We start from the raw sequence: 20407 nt of genomic DNA, 5'->3' as shown, positions 1-20407 counted from the left end.
CAGGAAATTATTTTTTCCTTACAAATGTTTTCATTTTTTCAGTGATGGTTTTTACAAAGCTAGGCACCAGGTTTAGATTTTGCATAATGAATTCTAGATGATTTTCAGAGCACTGTAGCATTTGAAAAAAATGTCAACTTTTCTCTTGTGTCGACATTAAGTTTTAAAATTATGGATATTCTAAAAAAATTATGGATGTTCTGAGAGATGCATAAAGAGCTTATTTGTTAATATCCCACTGTTTCTGGTCTCATTTTGCTCTCTAGTATATAACCTCATAATTCTGACTCATTTGTATGTGGAATTTAATGTCTTAGAATATTGCCCCTTATGCTTGATCTTCTAATTTCTGATATTTAGAAGCTCAAGCAATTCCTGTTAAGTCTCATTTTAAGTTGCTTCTCCATTCACATTAATCGTTAACATTTTTCAGGTGCTTCCTCTGTTCAAATATTGTAACTTTACCTTAATCTAAAAATTGAATCAGACTGAAAAAATTTTCAAAACTAAACTTCAGGACAGGTAGTTGTAATCACCATAGTGTAAGTAAAATCAAGTTGTTTAGAAACATAAAGGAGAGAGAAATGAATTCTATCTGAAGGGAATTGGGTAATTTATGTTTGATTTCAGAGAAAAGCAACTTTCCTGGGTTTTGAAAAGCATTTTTCTTTTTTTTTTTCTTTTTACTTTGAGTCCTTAAGCTTTTTATTTTGTAAGTAGTTAATTAATAGAACTGTGCTCTGTTTTGTTCCGTGTGCTGATTGCTTATATAATTTATATTTATATATATTCTAAGTCTTTTGTCTTTTCAGTGCAGTGGTAAGGCATATTCTGGGAGGAAAAAGCAATTCAAAGCATATTTGTCAATTTGTAAATAAACCGTGTGTGTGTATGTATGTTTTCATAGTAAAAAAAGATTCAGACACATGAGTGTCCAATCTTAAGTAAAGGTCTCCCTTGACATGACTTGTCTTATGCTGCTACCTGGAGGTGTAACCACTGTTAACAGTCATAATTCAACTTTATTTATCACTAATGTCTAATTTTATTAATGAATCATTCTTTCTGCATATGAAGGCCATTTTCTTAGTATTCCCTAGTATGATTCATTTATATAATGTAGTCATTTTGTTTGAGATGCAGTTTTCTTTGTGTATACATGTTAAGTTGTTAAATTACAACTTTTTTTTCTTTAGGATCCCAAACTTCTGAACAGGAACTCTTTCTTGACACCAAGATTTTTGAAAAAGGTTTGTAATTCTACATACATTTCAGATCTTAGAAGTACTATCCTTGGAGTGCCTTGGTGGCTCAGTTGGTTAAGCATCTGCCTTCAGCTCAGGTGATGATCCCAGAGTTAGGATGATTCCTTGCTGAGATCAAGCTCAGTGCTGGGCTCCCTGCTCAGCATAGAGTCTGCTTCTTCTTCTTTGTCCCTCTTCCCACTTGTCTTCTCTTTCTCCTTCTGATAAATAAATAAAATCTTAAAAAAAAAAAAATACTGTCCTTGGTTAGTAATACAAACCCATAAAGTATTAGTATACTTGACTTAATATTTGCAATTTTAGGTATTTGTAAGGGGCATCAGATGTCTGTGATTGTATGCTAATGTGTAATGAAAATAAAAAAGGTACCTCAGGTACTTGTTTTAAGGATTAATTGAAATAATGCTTTACAATGTGTACCAAGAATATGAAGCCAATTTTGTGAAGCTGGTGAAGTTACTTCATTCTTCAGTGTACCTAGGTAAATCAGCAGCCATGTCTTGGTTTTGTTATTCTGGGGTTCAGGAAGCTTTCTCAGCCTGTATAAAGTCTGTCTTATGTTGAGCATTTATTTATTTGTCTTATGTTGAGCATTTATTTGTTTTCTGTTTCAGACCAAGGAAGTACATACAGTGGTGACCTTGAATCAGAGGCAGTATCTACTCCGCATAGCTGGGAGGAAGAGTTGAATCATTATGCCTTAAAGTCAAATGCTGTGCAAGAGGCTGATTCAGACTTGAAGCAGGTCTCAAAAGGGGAAACTGAGCAGGACCTGGAAGCAGATTTTCCATCCGGTTTGTGCAACATATAAAATACTCCTGATTTTAGAAGACTGGTAGAACTCTGAATTGACATTATGAAGCAGATATACTGTGTGCTAATCTAGGACACAAATGGTCCCCACCTTTGAAGGTTAAATAATAAGTGGTCAATTTTTTTTTAACCTTTCCCACAATAACCATGTAGGTTTCCTTGATTATTAATAAAGTTTTTATTTAAGTGCTATATCCTTTGTTTCTCTTAAGAACAGAGTACTTATTTTATCATGAACAAAGTAATTAATATAGTGATGATTACCTGATATTTCCTCCCCAAGTCTGTCTGTCTTATAAATCTGTGAATTATTTACCTCAAATTATGCTTTCTGCTGATTTTTTTTTTTTTTCTGCTGATTATTTATAGAATCCTTTGACCCACTGAGTAAAGGACAGGGAATCCAGGCACGTTCCCGAACAAGGCGACGGCACAGAGATGGCTTCCCTCAGCCCAGACGAAGAGTAAGCTGTAGCTTAATTTTTCTAGTGTTTTCTTTCCTACGGTGTTTATTGGTTCTTGCTTTTTACAAAGCTCTGTAACAGGCAGGGTCACAGAATTACATACTTGTTTTACACAGCCTTATACTTTTTTGCCTTTATTTTTTGTTTCTTATAATTAAGAACCATACCTTTTGAATATTTTAAAGGGATATGTAAACCTTGATGTTCCTTTAATAGAGGTACTGAGCTAAGCCTCCTAGCATAGCACATGGCAGATGCTTAGCATGTGATGGTTATTATGCAGCTGCTCAGATGTTCATTGTGATGGTCATCATCTGGATCATCAGTATGCCTTTTCCAGCTGATGGAAGGGTAACCAGGAAAATGTACAGTTTATCGGTGTAGTTTGTTATTCTGTTTTGTTACTCACTGTGCTATAGTAGGTCTCTCAGGACTTACTGGGAACTGATGAGCTAGGAGAATGTACGGAGTCATGGCCCAGGCTTCCACCATACAGATGCAAGAAGGGGCAGCATTCCTGCCACTTGAGAATAGCATATGACACAATACCTGTGTATGTGCCACAAAATCACAACATTTTTATTTTATAAAAATTTTTAAATGTATTTGTATTATACTTGATGAACTCAGAATAATAATATATGACAGACTGCTGCTGTTAAGAAAAAGGACCATTACCTTTTACTTTATATTTCTTTTAGCATGATCTTTTTATTTTGTTTTTATAATCAAGGGTGTTTTCTGTTGTACTTTTTTTTTTTTTGTCCTGTTGTACTTTTAAAAGATTTTTATAATCTTCATTGTACAGTATTTTTTTAAGTTTCTAAATTTAACTTTGGGACTATTTCCATATTGACAGGGCTTTCTCATACTAAAACCAAAAGAATAATAGCCTTATTTAAAAATTAACTCTATTGAATTATAATTGCATAAAAAATTCATAAATTTTAAGTGTAAAATTTGATGGACTCCAACAACTATATTTAGTATATAACTACCACCACAACCGTAACACTTCTGTCCCAGAAGCTCCTTCACGACCTTTTGTAGTAAGTACTCTGTAGCGCCTGATAACCAACCACCAATATACTTTGCAGATTGATACAACATAGTATTACTTTTCCTTTTCTAAATTTTCATATAAATGGAATTATGTAATTTGTAGTCTTCCCTCTTTGGCTTCTTTTACTTAGCATAATGTTTTTGAGATTCATCTATGTTTCATATATCAGTAGGCCATTCATTCCTGTTTATTCCTGAGTAGCTTCTCATTGTATGAACAAACCACAATTTAACAGTTGGTGGAAATTTGGATTATTTACAGGTTTGGGCTATTTCAAATACAGCTGCTATAAACACTCTAGATATCAATTTCTTTATGAACATCTAGTTTCATTTGAGGAAAAATACACAGAAGTGGGATTGCTAGGTCTTATAGTATGTGTTTTTAACTTTGTAAGAAAGCTTATCAAGATGGTGTGGGGCGTAAAAAAAAAAAGAAAGTGCTTATCAAACTGTTTTTCTAAGTAGTAGATGTACCATTTTAAATTCCCATTAGCAGTGTATGAATACCAATCTGCTTCATGACTTTGCTAATACTTGATATTGTCAATTTTTAATTTTAACCACTGTAGCAAATGTGTAGTGGCATCTCACTGTGGCTCTAGTTTATATTTTCCTTTTTTTTTTTTTTAATTTTTTTTTTTAAATTTTTTATTTATTTATGATAGTCACAGAGAGAGAGAGAGAGGCAGAGACACAGGCGGAGGGAGAAGCAGGCTCCATGCACCAGGAGCCTGATGTGGGATTCGATCCCGGGTCTCCAGGATCGCGCCCTGGGCCAAAGGCAGGCGCCAAACCGCTGCGCCACCCAGGGATCCCTCTAGTTTATATTTTCCTAATGACTGATGATGTTGGACATTTTCTCATGTGCATATTTATCATTCTTCTATCTTCTTTGATAAATTGTCTATTCCAAGCTATTGCATATTTTTCTAATATTTTTGTAACTCAGTCGTCCTACTGAGTTGTAAGTGTTCTTTATTATGGACATAACTCTTAAACACGACTTTTACTCCTATTCTGAGACTTTGTAAAATTTTCTTAATGGTGAAGACAGAACTTTCTGATTTTGTGAAAGTCATTTTTATCAATTTTTTTAAATGTTTTTTTTTTTTTTTAATTTTTATTTATTTATGATAGTCACAGAGAGAGAGAGAGAGAGAGAGAGAGAGGCAGAGACACAGCCAGAAGGAGAAGCAGGCTCCATGCACCGGGAGCCCGATGTGGGATTCGATCCCGGGTCTCCAGGATCACGCCCTGGGCCAAAGGCAGGCGCCAAACCGCTGCGCCACCCAGGGATCCCTTTATCAATTTTTTTATTTTATGTTTCACGCTTTTTAGTATCCCATGTAAAAGTCTTTGCTTTAACCTGCTGGAAGTAAGATATTCTTTTATGTTTTCTTCTAGTTTTATATTTCAGCTTTTATATGTTTGTGATTCATTCCAAGATCATGAGTTGAGGAAAGTGTCAAGGTTTCTTGTTTTTGTATGTGATGTCCTATTGTTTACTACCATCTTGGAAAAGACTATCCTTTCCCTCTTTGTTTTTTTTATTTTTTATTTATTTTATTTATTTATGATAGTCACAGAGAGAGAGAGAGAGAGAGAGGCAGAGACATAGGCAGAGGGAGAAGCAGGCTCCATGTACCAGGAGCCCGACGTGGGATTCGATCCCGGGTCTCCAGGATCACGCCCTGGGCCAAGGGCAGGCGCTAAACCACTGCGCCACCCAGGGATCCCTCCTTTCCCTCTTTGAATTACATTGTACTTTTTTAAAAACATTTATTGGAGAGAGATAAATGAGCACAGGGGGGAGGGGCAGAGGGAGAGGGAGAGAATCCCAAGCATACCCTGTGCTGAGTGCAGAGCCCCAACATGGGGCTGGATTCCAGGACCCTGAGATCATGACCTGAGCTGAAATCAAGAGGTGGACATTTAAGTGACTAAGCCACCCAGGTGCCCCCACGTTGTACTTTTATTAAAATCAGCTGACTGTATATGTGTTGAAATTCTATTCTCCTCTCTTAATTTATATGTGTTTTAATACGGTACCAAATGTCTTGATTATTGTAGCTTTAAGTGAGTCTTGAAATCAGGAGTGTAAGTCTTCCATCTTGGATGTTCTTTCACAAGATTGCCATTTGCCTATCCATATAAATTTTAGAACCAGCTTATCAATTTTTACCAAAAAAAAAAAAAAAAAGCCTGCTGGAACTTTGATTGGGGCTGTTTTGAATCCATAGATGAGTTTGCAGAGAATTAATATCTTCATAGTTTTGAGCTGTCCAATCTATGAAGATGGTATTTTTCTCCTTTATTTAGATCATCTTTAATTTCTCTCAGCAGTGTTTTATTGTATAAGCCTCATATTCTGTTAAATTTATTTAATAAGTATTTAAAATTTATCTTGATCCTGTTTTAAGTAGTATTTTAAATTTCATTTTCTAGTGTTCCTCATTGTCATGTGAAAGTAGATATTTTTATCTTATGTTTTATATGGTTTTTTTTTGTTTCAAGTTTTAATTTAAATTACAATTAACATGATACTGCTTTTTCTTTTTTTAAAGTAAGATTTTATTTATATTAGAGAATGAGAGCGCAAGCTGGGGAGGAACAGAGGGAGAGGGGAGAGAATCTCAAGCAGATTTCCTACTAAGAGCGTCACCTGCTGTGGGGCTTGATCTCATGAACCTGAGATCATGACCTGACCCAAAATTAAGAGTCAGATACTTAACCTGTATGAGCCACCCAGGTACCCTGAGGTTTCTTTTTCTATATTTATTTTATGTACTGTGATTTTGCTCAAATAATGTCTAGGGTTTTCTACTTAGACAATCCTAATATTTGTGAAGATTATTTTACTGTTTCCTTTCCAATCTTTATTCTTTTTTAAAGATTTATTTATTTATTTAATTCATGAGAGACACAGGCAGAGGAAAGAGAAGCAGACTCCATGCAGGAGCCCAGTGTGGGACTTGATCCCGGGACTCCAGGATCACGTCCTGAGCCGTAGGCAGATGCTCAACCATTGAGCCATCCAGGCGTCCCTCCTTTCCAATCTTAATGCACTTCCTTTTCCCTTTCCCTTTCCCTTTCCCTTTCCTTTTCCTTTTCCCTTTCCCTTTCCCTTTCCCTTTCCTTTCATGTATTGCACTAGCTAGGATTTTTTTTTTTGATGTATTGTACTAGCTTCAGTACAGTGTTGAATAATATTAGTGGTGAAAGCAGATCTTCATACCTCCTCTCAGTCTTAGGACAGGTGTTTAGCCTTGCAGTATTAATTATGATGTTACTTGTAGGTTTCTTGTAGGTAGCCCCTATCAGGCAGGAAGTTCTCTTCTGTTTTTAATATGCTGAGAATCTGTGTCATGATTTATGTTGAATTTGTGGCTCTCTGGCATCTGTTGAGGTGCTCATGTGGTTTTTCCTTTCTGAGTCTATTAAAATTATGACATACATTAATTTTTAAATTGGTAAACTAATTTTGCATTCATAGCATGAACCCTACTTTCTTCTGAAGTATTTTTTAATCTGTTGCTGGATTCAGTTTGCTAATATACTGTTAAAAGTTTTTACATGTCTCTGTTGAAGAGAGATTGATCTGTAGTTTTCTTGTAAGGACTGGTCTTGTTCTCAGGGTAATGGTAATATTGTACAATGGGTTAGTGTTTGCTCCTTTTCTATTTCTAAAATATGGTGGATATAATTACTTTAATTGTTCCAAGGTCTATAGATGTTTGTAGGAAAGTTTTAAACTCTGACTTAAGTGTCTGTGGCTGTTCAGGTTATCTCTTCTACAGCAAGCTTTGTTAGTTTGTGTCTTTCAGAAAATTGATTCATTTCATCTGCCTTGTCAAGTTTATTGGCATCACAGCATTCTCTTAACTATCCTTTTAATGTATCTAGGATCAGGTATTGGTAATTTATATTTTCTTTCTTTTTTTCCTGATCATTCTAGGTAGAAATGTATTATTTTTTTATATCTTGGAAAAGAACCAATTTTTAAATTAATTTTTCTCTACCCTTTTTTCATTGATTTTGCTCTCATTTTTATTATTTCTTTAATTTTCCTTACTTTGGGTTTTGTTCTACTTACCTTGGGAGGAGGGAGAGAGAGAGGATAGGTATAGGGAAAGGGAAACTAAATCCCAAGCAAGCTCCACGCTGATGTGGACCTCATGACCCTGAGATCATGACCTGAGCTGACATCAAGAGTCGGATGCCTAACTGAGCCACCCAGGCACCCCTCTTACTTTGGGTTTTAATGTGGTCTTTTTTCTAGTTTCTTTTTTTTTTTCTCTAAAGATTGTATTTATTTATTTATTTATTTATTTATGAGAGACACAGAGAGAAAGAGAGGAAGAGACACAGGCAGAGGGAGAAGCAGGCTCCATGCAGGGAGCCCGATGTGGGACTCGATCCCAGGACTTCAGGATCACGCCTTGGGCCGAAGGCAGGTGCTAAACTGCTGAGCCACCCAGGGATCCCCCCTTTTTTTCTAGTTTCTTAAGGTAAAGCTTAGATTCTTGATTTTAGACTTTCACTTATTTTTCGTAGGAGCATTTTAATACTATAAATGTCATTGTAAGCTGTAGCACTGTGGGAAAAAAATTGATGTTTTCATTTTCGCTGAAATTCAAAATATTTTCTAATTGCATCTGTGGTTTCTTCTTTGACCATGAGTCTTTTAAAATGTGTTAATTTCCAATTTTTGAGGATTTTCTTAACATCATTTCATTATTGGTTTCTAGTTTAATTTGATTGTAGTTAGAGAATTTATGGAGCCTTGTTTTATATCCCAGAATGATCTACTCATGTGTTCCATGAAATAGATCTGAGTGGTAATAATGGTTATTCAGACTTCATTGGGTGGGTCCAGTATCTGGAACGTAGTGAGAACTCAGATGTTAGTCATTATTATAGTTCTGCATTTCAACTCATTTTTTCTTTTCTCACACGAATTGGATTGACCTACCCCTAAAGTTCTTTCTGGCTTTAAGAACTCTGAATCTTTAGGATCTAGTAATAAATTATGCATTCTGTATATTTATTCCCTTCTTTGAGAACTATGTTTCTTAAAGATTCAGAACTAAATTTTATATTCTGTAAATTTTTGGAATTCTTACAGGGACGGAAGAAGTCGATAGTGGCTATGGAGCCCAGAAGTCTTATTCAAGGAGCCTTTCAGGGGTGCTCAGTGTCTGGGATGACACTAAAATACATGTACGGGGTAAATGCCTGGAAGAACTGGGTTCAGTGGAAAAATGCGAAGGAAGAGCAGGGGGATCTGAAATGTGGCGGTAAATACACAGCATGAATTCATGTTTTGATTGAGGGGGTTGGAGGTATAAGTTGAAGTCATCAGTCTACACAAAAGGGATGCATATTAGATCAAAAATCCTGTAAGACTTTTGGTTTTGGCTTTACTTAAATTTTCCCTCATTTTTATTTAAACATTTCGTTTTCTCTCCTTGTCAGGTATTGAACATGCGGCATCTAGCCCATGTTCTGACCCTTTAGGAAATGCTCAAGACCATGCACTCTCTCAAGAATCCTCAGAGCCAGGCTGTAGAGGTAAAACCATTTCTCCCTTTGTAGTCTGAATTCTCTGAATCACTTTTAATATTATTGCCAATTTTAAATTTGTAAATGGGAATACTTAAAATTATTTAAAATTTGGAAATTAATATCCTACTTCCAATTACAAAGAGCTTGTTAAAAAGGTAAGAGTGTATGGGCATGAATTTATTATGCAAATATAAAGAATTGTGTTCCTTTCTCTAACATTATGCAGGTGGCTCCATTCTGTATTCTTTGTATTCTTGAGCCCTGTATCTGTAGAATAACCCACATGGAACCCAGTGTGACACCGCTGCTTTTGGTGGTGGTGTTGAGAAAAATACCTGGAAAAGCCTTGCCTCTTCTGTAGAAATTCTTCCTAATAACAAGTTCTGTGAGATGGGGTACCAGGAAATTTGGTAGCAATAAACAATCCACATAGAGCAGCAGTGTATAATTTTAGAGCCTACATCAACTCCCCCCTCCCCCCCGGTTTTGAGGTTCCTGTTCTAAACTTTTGTTTTCAGTTTATAGTTTCCTTTTTATTATCTATGTTTTATGTAAGGTACTTACTGTAATCTTTGTGGAATGAGATAGAGCAGGAATGGATGAGTATGTCCTTGTCACTAGATTTTTTTCCTATTTTTAGCTATACCTTCTTTCTAACAACCAACTGCGTGCACTCTGGGCTACACCTCAGTCTTCCCTGTTGGCTTTTGGGTATATGTTCCTCTCCTTATTGAAATAGTTAGTGGCTGCTGTGGTCTGTGACTGACTTATTGAGTTCCTGCAGATCAAATGTAATCTCTGCCAAGTAATATAAATATACTTCTATAATGGAGGTTTATTAGGCTCTTTACTGCCCACTTTGAGCCATAGCACTCTGTTTTTAAAAAGGAAGGGGGTAGTGAGAACGGAGAGGTAATATTATATTAGACTAACAGGCCTAAATGTAATAGCCACAGGGATGCCTACTCATTTCTATGACTCATTTATCCAAAAAATACTGAATCTGTGTACCAGGTATGTACCATACATGGTGGCTAGGTGCTTTGGTGAAAAGGTCAAACATGGTCCTTGCCCTTTTGAACCACTGCTTACCTTTTGCAAAACCAAATCCTCAAGTTTAACTTTGAAAACATGCAACCCTGTCTAAATGCAGAGGAGCGGTGACTAGAAAGAGTGTTTTCCATTCTAATCTGAATTGAAATAGATTCTCTATTGGAGAGGTTTCTGTGTGTATCAAATTGTAGGATCTCTACAAATCAAATTGGGTCACTCTCTTGGTAAAATTAATTCAGCTCTTAGGTTGTCTTCAAAGCCCTAATATGCTCGGTGAGGTTTACCAGGATCTGCCCCCATCTGCCCTTCTTGATTTTCTCTTTTACACGTTAGTCCCCTGAACCTTTTCATTTTTGTGTGTTTCAGCGTTTCTAAGGGCATGAAGATGTTCTGTGTTAGTTGAAATATTCTTTATTCAAATAAATCTGAGTTAGAGAAAGTTAAACAGCATTTTTATACAGACGTTCTCAACCTTTAATAAACCTTTTATATATCATCGTGAGTTTTTTAGGGGCAGATTTTACAAACCCCAGTTTTCTCCAACTCTCACGTTACTAGTATTCTGTGGAATATGCTTTGGGAAATATTTTTATATCCTGAGGTTGCAATTCTTTTTTTTTTTTTTTTAATTTTTTTATTTATTTATGATAGTCACAGAGAGAGACAGAGAGAGAGGCAGAGACACAGGCAGAGGGAGAAGCAGGCTCCATGCACCGGGAGCCCGATGTGGGATTCGATCCCGGGTCTCCAGGATCGCGCCCTGGGCCAAAGGCAGGCGCCAAACCGCTGCGCCACCCAGGGATCCCCTGAGGTTGCAATTCTTTATTCATCTGTTTAATTCTTCTGCACCTTTCATGGTCTGACGTTAGTATCACATCCTCCAGAATCGCACCTGACCCTTCCCTGTCTGTAGATGGTCCTTATGTGCTTTCCTGGAACCCTTCCTAAATTAACCCCCTGTCACAGCACCTGTTACACATGGTGTGCTGCATTATTTTTATTTCTTTAACTGAAAAAGCCTTGAAATCGGGATTTAGCTGTAATCCATGTCCTCACCAGCCTGGGCCCACTGTAGTAGCCTGTGTGTTTTAGTGAATTAAAGTAATGTTACTGTGTTTCTTATGAGTTAATATTTCAGATGTTTTCTGCCTTTCCATAGTCCGTTCTATCAAGCTGAAGGAAGATATTCTGTCCTGCACTTTTGCTGAGTTGAGTTTGGGTTTATGCCAGTTTATCCAAGAGGTGCGGAGACCAAATGGTGAAAAATATGATCCAGACAGTATCTTATACTTGTGCCTTGGAATTCAGCAGGTATCAAATTCAGTAATTGCTCTAAAATGTATTGCATTTTTAATAGTACTGTTAGATCTTATGACTCAAGCTGAAAAATCATAGTGTATATGGTTGTTCGATACGCTTTATACTCTGTTCTTAATGAACCACTGCCCGTAATTTAAAAGTCTTGATCACATAGCCTTTTGTGAGCCAGATTGAGACTGTTAGTAGAATAAGAGAAATTGAGGATGGTGCATGTTACTATGGACAAAAGGGGCAAAAATAGCAAATTCACAAAAAAGCAACATAGCTGATTATATCTGTATGTACTTACGTAAACCATGTAGTCTCATTTAAAAATTTTATCATTAAAAAAAAATTTATTTATTTATTCATGAGAGACACACAGAGAGAGGCAGAGACCCAGGCAAAGGGAGAAGCAGACTCCATGCAGGGAGCCCAACGTGGGACTCGATCCCACGACCCCAGCATCAAGACCTGAGCCAAAGGCAGACACTCAACCGCTGAGCCACCCAGGCGCCCCTCATTTAAAAGTTTTAAATGCACATTAAAATAATAGACAAGGGGCGCCTGAGTGGCTCAGTCAGTTAAGCGTCTGCCTTCAGCTCAGGTCATGATTCCGGGGTCCTAGGATTGAGGCCAGTGTCAGGTTCCGTGTTCATCAGGGAGTCTGCTTCTCTCTCTCCTTCCACCCCTCCCCCTGCTCCTCTGCTCTCTTTGTCTCTCTCTCTCAAATAAAGAAATAAAATCTTAAAAACAAACAAAAAGCAACATGCCATTATTTGTCACATTAGCAAAAAAAAAATATTGTTGATGTGAGTTCTATGATGGGGATTTGCCTTCTTGGTTGGTGGTAATTAGTATACACTTTTCTAGAAAGCGGTTTTGAGCATGTGCTCAGGAATATGAAATTTTGAATGTTCATACTGTTTCTCCAGTAATTCCCTTTCTGGGAGTCTGGCAGAGCAAATATTCTGAAGTTCAGACATCATTTGCACAAAACTGGAAATAACTTAAGTGCCCACCAGAGTGTTATGTTTAAATTATAGTATATTTATAAAATATACATTATGTAGCTAATAAAAATTGTTTACAAAGTAACTTCTAGTAATGTATAAAATTACTAATATTAAAGCATTAAATGAAGAGTATGAAGTCTTTGTGGATCGCTATATGTTAACACAAAGTGATTTAGAAAATCAGTCCTATGTAATAAAATGAAATGCACCAAAATACATTGATAGTGGCTATCGTCTTGGGTGGTAGTGCTCTAGATGTTGTTGATTTCTCTTTTCTCTATTTGCCAGATTTTATTCCATTTGTATGGTGGTGGTGGTATATTCTTTTATTAAGGCATTTATTCCTAAAGTTTTGTTTTTTAATTATAGAAGTAGTATGTGCTCAGTGTAACTGTCAAAACAGTAGGTTGAAGGCATATAAAGACCATTTTTTCTCCTTCATTCCCAGTCTCTGAGATAACCAGTGTTAAAGCATCTGCCCTTCGTGCCAAACATTTATGCATGTGTATAGATGTTAGTCTTGTTTTGCTTAGTTTTTAGCAATATGGGGCTGATGCCATATACATTTTTTTGTTGCTTACTTTTCTCGGTCTGTGTATCCTTCAGGTGAATATAAATCAAATTCTTTCCTTTATAAAAAAAAGATGTATAATATTACAGAATATGAATATACCAATTATTCACCCTTTCTTTTGATGCTTTTACATTTAGGTTAAAGTATGTATAGATTTGTCTTTCTCCCCTTTTTTTTTTTTAAGATTTTATTTATTTTTCAGAGAGAGAGGCGGGGGTGCATGTGTGCCAGTCAGCACAAGTAGGGGAAGGGGCAAACAGAGAGAAGCAGGCTCCTCTCTGAGCAGGGAGCTCAACTCTAGGCTGGATCCCAGGACCCTGGAATCATGATCTGTGCCAAAGGCAGACGCTTAACTGACTTAGCCACCCAGGCACCCACCCCCATGTATAGATTTTTCTAATTTTAAGATACCTTCATTTTACTTTCCAGAATGGTTATAGTAATTTACACCTTTACCAGCTGGGTTGTGAGTGCCCGTTTCTTGAATTCTCTTTTTAATTTTTATTATTCTGATGGCTTAAAAAAAATTTAGTGGCTCCAATTTGTATTTTCCAAGTTTTTAAAAGTAGAATATCTTTTTATGCTGTTGGTTATTCGGATTTTTCCTTTGTATCTGTAATATCTCTTTTATGTTAGGGATATAAACTCTGATGTAAGTGCTTGAAGTAAATTTTTTCAGAATGTTTTTGTTTATATTGTATTTGCCATTCAAAAAGTTTTCCTTTTTACATAGTTTAATAGTATGCATTTATTTCCCTTTAAAATTCCTGGTATTTTCTGTGTTGCTTAGGATGGTCTTCCTATTTAAGTATTTAAATTCTCATAAATTACTCTCTAAAATATTTGGGGTGTTTTAGATTATCTTTATTACATCTGAAATTCTTTTTTGTACATGACAGAAGTATATTTCTGATGAATAACATTTGGGATGGGTATCTAGTTATGCAAACAGCATTCATTTTTCCCAGAGTCAAAAGAACACTTTCCTTATATAATTACTGTTCCCATTATATTTTGATTGAATTTCTAGATAGCAAAAGATATTTTTTAAAATCAAAACATGAGAGAACTCTTATTGGTTCTTTCAACCAATATTTATTGAGCATCTACTATGTGCCATACATGCATTTTGGTTAGGCAGATATTGTGAAGATTCTAAACACACTTTAGAGTTTATGATATTACGGATCTAAAGAACATTTTCTAATTTTATCAGAATATATGTCAAGAAGTAAGATTATTATTTTGATGGATATCAGAATATATCCATCAGGAGCCTGCTTCCCCTGATTGCTCTTCTATTTTGAATATCGTCAAAACGTGGTCATTGCTGTGTTTCAGTCAAAAACACTTAACTGTTTTACACACCAGATACTCTGCTACCTATAAGATATATTCTAATTTGTGAGACAAGTCATGAAAGTTTATTCTAGTATATTTATCAATTTTATATTAATAAATGACTATATAATAATAGCATTAAAAAGAGGCTCTAAGTTAATAAATTGTCAGATGATTGTTGTAGAAAGTATTATGGACTTTTTATCAATCTCAACAGAAGTAACTTTTCCTAAACTGTAAATAATTTTAAAAGGTTACTTATGTTGACATCTCAGATGTGCTGCTTCTTTTCTTTTTTTTTCTGATTATAAAAATAATTATGCTTATTGAAATGATTTTGAAAGTACATAAAAATGTAAAGAGATAAACTAAACTCAACTGTAATATCAACACCTGGACCACCACTGTTAACGTTAGCCAAGAAGGGGATAATTGGCAAAAGAAGCAAATAGGCAAGTAACAGAGAAAATCAACAGATTAAGTTAAGAGGCAGAATGTACCAGGAATGCCTAACAGTCATTTACCGTGTGTGCTACGTATTAATATAAGCTTATTTCATGTATTTGTTTATTTGTTAGTTTGCCTTGGTAATGTATAAGAACTAGCATCATTACCATTTTCAGCTGAGGCACAGTGAGTTAAAATCTTGCCTGACGTCCCCAAGGTAGTAATGGGCAGGGCCAGATTGTGCATCCAGACGGCTTTTCCGTCGATATTCCTGTGATTACTGTGGTGGACTCCGTCTCTAATATGAAAGGTACCCATGTATAACCAAGGAACAATTTGACCCATTTGACTGAAAATTGAAAGATTAAGAACTTTGATAATACCAAGTATTATTGAAGATACATAAACATTTTTCTTGTGTGAAGGCATTTTCACAGGGCAGGTTGATGTGATTATTAAGACTTTAAATGCACATAGGGGTGCCTGGCTGGTTCAGTCAATAGCGTGTGTGATTCTTGGTCTCAGGGTTGTGAGTTCAAGCCCCATGTTGAATTGTAGAGATTACTTAAATATCTTAAAAAACAACAATAACAAGAAAACCCGAAAAACTTTAAATTCACATAGATTCCTCAGTCTAGCAAATCCACTGCTCAGTATTTTTCCCCAAAGAAATGCACCCACATGTACAAAGACAGACATGTACTGGTATTTTCATTGTAACATTGTTTTTAAGAGCAAAAAAATTGGAAACCAGTGGTTGAGCATTTGCCTTCGACTCAGGGTGTGATCCTGGAGTCCCGGGATCGAGTCCTGCATTAGTTTCCTTGCAGGGAGCCTGCTTCTCCCTCTGCCTGTGTCTCTGCCTCTCTCTCTGTGTGTCTCTCATGAATAAAATCATAAAATCTTAAAAAAAAAAAAAAGGAAACCGTGTATGCATTCATCAAAATAGTAATGGTTCAGTCATCTATAATATGTTTGTACTATTGAATACTCTGTAGCAGTTAAAAACTGTTGAATTGTTCTTATATGGAAACTCTAATTGTTCTTATATGGAAAACTCTAAGAGACACATATATTTATAATTTATTTATTTAAGATATTATTTATTTATTCATGAGAGACACAGAGAGAGAGGCAGACACACAGGCAGAGGGAGAAGCAGGCTTCCTGTCGGGTAGCTGGATGTGGGACTCAATCCTGGGACTCCAAGATCAGATCCTGAGCTAAAGGCAGATGCTCAACCGCTGAGCCACCCAGGCATCCCAGCCACCCAGGCATCCCACATTTTTAAAGTAGTATAGTACAATATTTATATTATGGTAAAACACACATATTATAAAACTTACCATTTTAAAGTGTACAATTCAGTGACATTAAGTACATTCAGGATGTTGTACAGTCATTATCACTATGTTCTTTTTTTTTTTTTTTTAAGATTTATTTATTTATTCATTCAGAGAGAGCAAAGAGAGAGGCAGAGACACAGGCAGAGGGAGAAGCAGGCTCCCTGCAGGAAGCCCGATATGGGACTAGATCTTGGGTCTCCAGGATCACACCCCGGGCTGTAGGCGGCGCTAAACCGCTGTGCCACCAGGCTGCCCTCACTATGTTGTTCTAAAACTTTAATACCCTAAGTGGAAATCTCATACCCATTAAGTAGCCACTCCTTATTACCTCCTCCATTTAGTCCCTGGCAACCATATATCTGCTTTCTATATCTGTGGATTTGCCTATTCTGGATATTTCACAGAAGTAGAATCACATAATTTTATGTGGCCTTTTGTGTCTGGCCTCTTTCAGCATAGGGCTAACCTATGCTGTAGCATGAATCAGTACTTCATTCCTTTTGGTATCTGAATAATTCTTGGATATACCACATTTTGTTTAACCATTCATCTGTTCATGGACTTTTGAGTTGTTTCTACCTTTTAGCTATCATGAAAAGTGAATGATACTGCAAACATTCATGTACAGGATATTATTTGAATACCTATTTTCAATTCGTTTGGGTCTTATTCCTGCAAATGGGGTCTTAATTACAGGGTCATATGGTAACTCTATGATTAGCTTGTTGAGAAACCACCAAACTATTTTCAACAGTGGCTGTACCATGTTAACATTCCCAGCAACAACGTTATGAGGGTTCTATAATCTCCATATCCTTGCCAACATTTGTTAATATATTCTTTTGAATTTCTTTCTATTTTTTAAAAAATATTTTATTTATTTACTTGAAAGAGAGCACAAGCAGGAGGGGGTGCCTCTGCACAGGCAGAAGGAGAGTGAGAAGCAGCCTCTCCACTGAGCAGAGAGCCTGATGTGGAACTTGATTCCAGGACCCTGAGATCATGACCTGAGCCACCCAGGTGTCCTCTTTTTTTCTTTTTAAATAGTCATCTGATGGATATGAGATGCTATCTCATTGTAGTTTTGATTTGCATTTCCCTAATAACTAATGTCATTGAGCATTTTTTCATGTACTTGTCCACTTGTATATCCTCTTTGGATAAAGTCCTTTGCTCCATTTCTAAGTTGGGTCGATTGTCTTTTTGTTGTTGTTGTTGAATTGTAGGATTTCTTTATATATTCTGGATATTAAACTCTTTATCAGATAAGTGATATGCAAGTATTTTTTCTTAGTCTCTGTTTCCTTTTAAGTCTCTTAGTGTATTTTGGTGGACAAAATTTTGAAGTTTAATGAAGTGTGTAAGTTTTTCTGTTGCTTTTGCTTTGGTGTTGTATCTAAGAATCCACTGTCAAATTCAAGTGCATGAAGATTTACTCCTCTGTCGTCTTTAAGAGTTTTATGTTTTTAGCTCTTAAGTCATTGATCCATTTGAATTCATTTTTATGTCTCATGTAGGGATACTTGTGAGTTAGGGATAACTTGATATGTAGATACCCAGTTTTCCCACTACCATGTGTTGAAGAAACTGTTCTTTCTCCATTGAATGGTCTTGACATGTTAAAAATCATTTGACTAAATATGTGTTTATTTTCGAGTCTCATTTCTATATTGGTCTATATAGTTATTCATATGGCAGTACACACTATTTTGATTACTGTTGGCTTTGTACTAAATTTGAAATAGGGAAGTATGATTCTTCAAGATTCACTTGGCAATTCAACGTTCCTTACAATTTCATATGAATTTTAGAATTGGCTTTTTCCTTTCTGCCCCCCTTCCAAAAAAAAAGCCATTGGGATTTTGATAGGATCATACTGAGTGTAGATTTTTGGGGGGCAGTATTGGCATTTTAACAGTATTCTCTCCAGATCCAGGAATATAAGATGTTTTTCTTTAATATTCTTTAATTTCTTAGTGGGTTTTTTTTTTTTTTTTTAGTTTTATATGCGTAAGTCATGTACTTTGGTTCAGTTTATTATTAAATATTCTTTCTGATACAATTGTAAATTGAATTGTTTTCTTAATTTCCTTTTTGGATTGTTCATTGCAAGTGATTTTGTGTTGCTTATATCCTCTAGCTTTGCTGAATTCATTTATTAACTCTAATAACAATTTCTTTTGTGTGTGTATTCTTTTGAATTTTCTGTATTTAGGCTCATGTCATTTATAAATAAAGATAGTTTTACTGTCTTAGGACCTTTCCTATTTGAATGAATGCCTTTTATTTGTTTTTACCTGTCTGGTTGCTCAGGCTAGGACTCCCAAGTACAATGTTAATTGGAAATGGCAAGAATAGGCAATTTTGGCTTGTTCCTGGTCTAAGGGGGAAAGTGATTTTTAAAACATGTATTTTATATAAACTCATTTGTTTGAGTAGATGTATAAAACTCAATTCTGTATTTCTAATGTGTAGTGAGTTGAAGTGTGTCATTCTTCCCACTTTTTCTGTGTTTTAACTTTTTTCATAATACAGTTTTAAGTTGTGAAAATAACTTTACTAAAAGAAGAAAAAAGTGAGTATTTCTCAAGTAAAACTATAATCTGGCAGTGTCATAAATTGTCTTTGAAGAGGACTATAAAAATGCATGTTGAAATGATAGATAATTTTTATTAGCCAGAACAAATTTAACTGGAAATAAAATTTTTCTCCAAGTCATACATTGTATAGAAAGGCAAAAACCAAAATAGCCGTGGATAAATAAATTAATAATACCAATCTTAAAAGCAGCAAGAATTTCAGCATGTAATTATACCTTTGTTCTGTAAATGCTCATTGTATTTCCTTGAGTGATTTCATTGGACCTGTTCTGTAACCTCAAGATGTTTTTTTAGCATTACTCTATCCAACCTGTTTCTTGTTTCCCATTCTGTGATATGATTCTTGATGGTTATAATTAGCATAGTTTTACATCCTATAAATAGACTTGAACTTTTTGAAGGCTATGTTGTGGGGCAGAGAGTTGAGAGCTGTGGTTTAAAACTTGGTATCCTCAGGTCACCTGACACTAGCTAACCTTATTATTTCAGGAAGTTATCTAGTAACTAGGCTGAAAAACTAAAAGCATCTGAGTGCACATTTGCAGATAGATCCTGTGAATTCAAAAAATGAGTGGAAAAATACAAATTAGAACCAATTTTTAGTATATCAGTTTCATGAACTGAGTAAAAAGTACTTATTTATTATAATTATTCTGTACCATCCATATTTTAAGAAGGAAATAGAAAATTTTACTTGCAAGCTCAGTGCTTGAAATATACAAGAAGGACCTTCTAGCTTGACTCCTGATATTTTAAAATGTATCTTTAAAATATATCCTTCACAATGTTAAGGGCAAAAATTAAGGATAAACTTTATTCCTTAAAAAAAAAAAATCTTAAAAAAAATACTTGTGTTTTCTTTGTATCAACATATATATTTCCATTTTTTCTCTTGCAGTACCTGTTTGAAAATGGTAGAATAGATAACATTTTTACTGAGCCCTATTCCAGATTTATGATTGAACTTACCAAACTCTTGAAAATATGGGAACCTACAATACTTCCTAATGGTAGGATGCTTATCTTTTATTTTTATTCTTTCCATGATATGCCTTCCTAAATTGATTAATTTTTATGATTTTTTAAAATAAATTGTTCATTTATATTTCTATCTTGATTTATAGGGTATTTGAACTTTGGAGGAGGAAGTCTTTGGTTTATTATTTATTTTGGTAAAATTAAAACTTCCAAACAGTGTATGTATAGATACTAATGAAAATAAAAAACAACTGGAAGTTGTATTTACTTTTTAGAAGCCGTTTTTGGTCTGGTAGCGTTGGTGAAGTTGCATACTGTCCCAGCAGCTGACACATACATCCTTTACTTCTAGGCTGTACATTAGCAGTGGACCTTCTTCAGTAGTTAATTATCAATACCCTGTCCTGGTTGTTACAAGAGTTAAGTCTTCATCATTGAATTATCTTTGACTGTACATTGTTAGGTAACTCCCTGATTCAGTCAGTCATGGTTTTAGACTCCTTGGCTGTGGACAGAGAGGGTTAGTGTCATGTTCAGGAATTTGTGCCCTTTTCTTTTGGGCTATAGAGCACCTTTGAAGC

General features: G+C 35.4%; 1 protein-coding gene across 12 annotated transcripts in view; it reads left to right on the top strand.

Moving 5' to 3' along the window:
- Positions 1–20407, top strand: part of ZMYM4 (zinc finger MYM-type containing 4) — a 141921-nt gene that overhangs the window by 102043 nt on the left and 19471 nt on the right. For all 12 annotated transcript variants that reach the window (XM_072723868.1, XM_072723869.1, XM_072723862.1 and 9 more), the window contains 7 exons: positions 1197–1250; positions 1880–2059; positions 2448–2542; positions 8733–8904; positions 9083–9178; positions 11385–11536; positions 19747–19858. In XM_072723868.1, the coding sequence (XP_072579969.1) occupies positions 1197–1250; positions 1880–2059; positions 2448–2542; positions 8733–8904; positions 9083–9178; positions 11385–11536; positions 19747–19858 (861 nt within the window). The remainder of the gene's footprint in view (positions 1–1196; positions 1251–1879; positions 2060–2447; positions 2543–8732; positions 8905–9082; positions 9179–11384; positions 11537–19746; positions 19859–20407) is intronic.

This window comes from Vulpes vulpes, chromosome 10, assembly GCF_048418805.1.
Source record: "Vulpes vulpes isolate BD-2025 chromosome 10, VulVul3, whole genome shotgun sequence".
In the NCBI taxonomy this organism is placed as follows: domain Eukaryota; kingdom Metazoa; phylum Chordata; class Mammalia; order Carnivora; family Canidae; genus Vulpes; species Vulpes vulpes.
The sequence above is the reverse complement of the archived record's forward strand: the minus strand, read 5'-3'. Positions and strand labels throughout refer to the sequence as shown.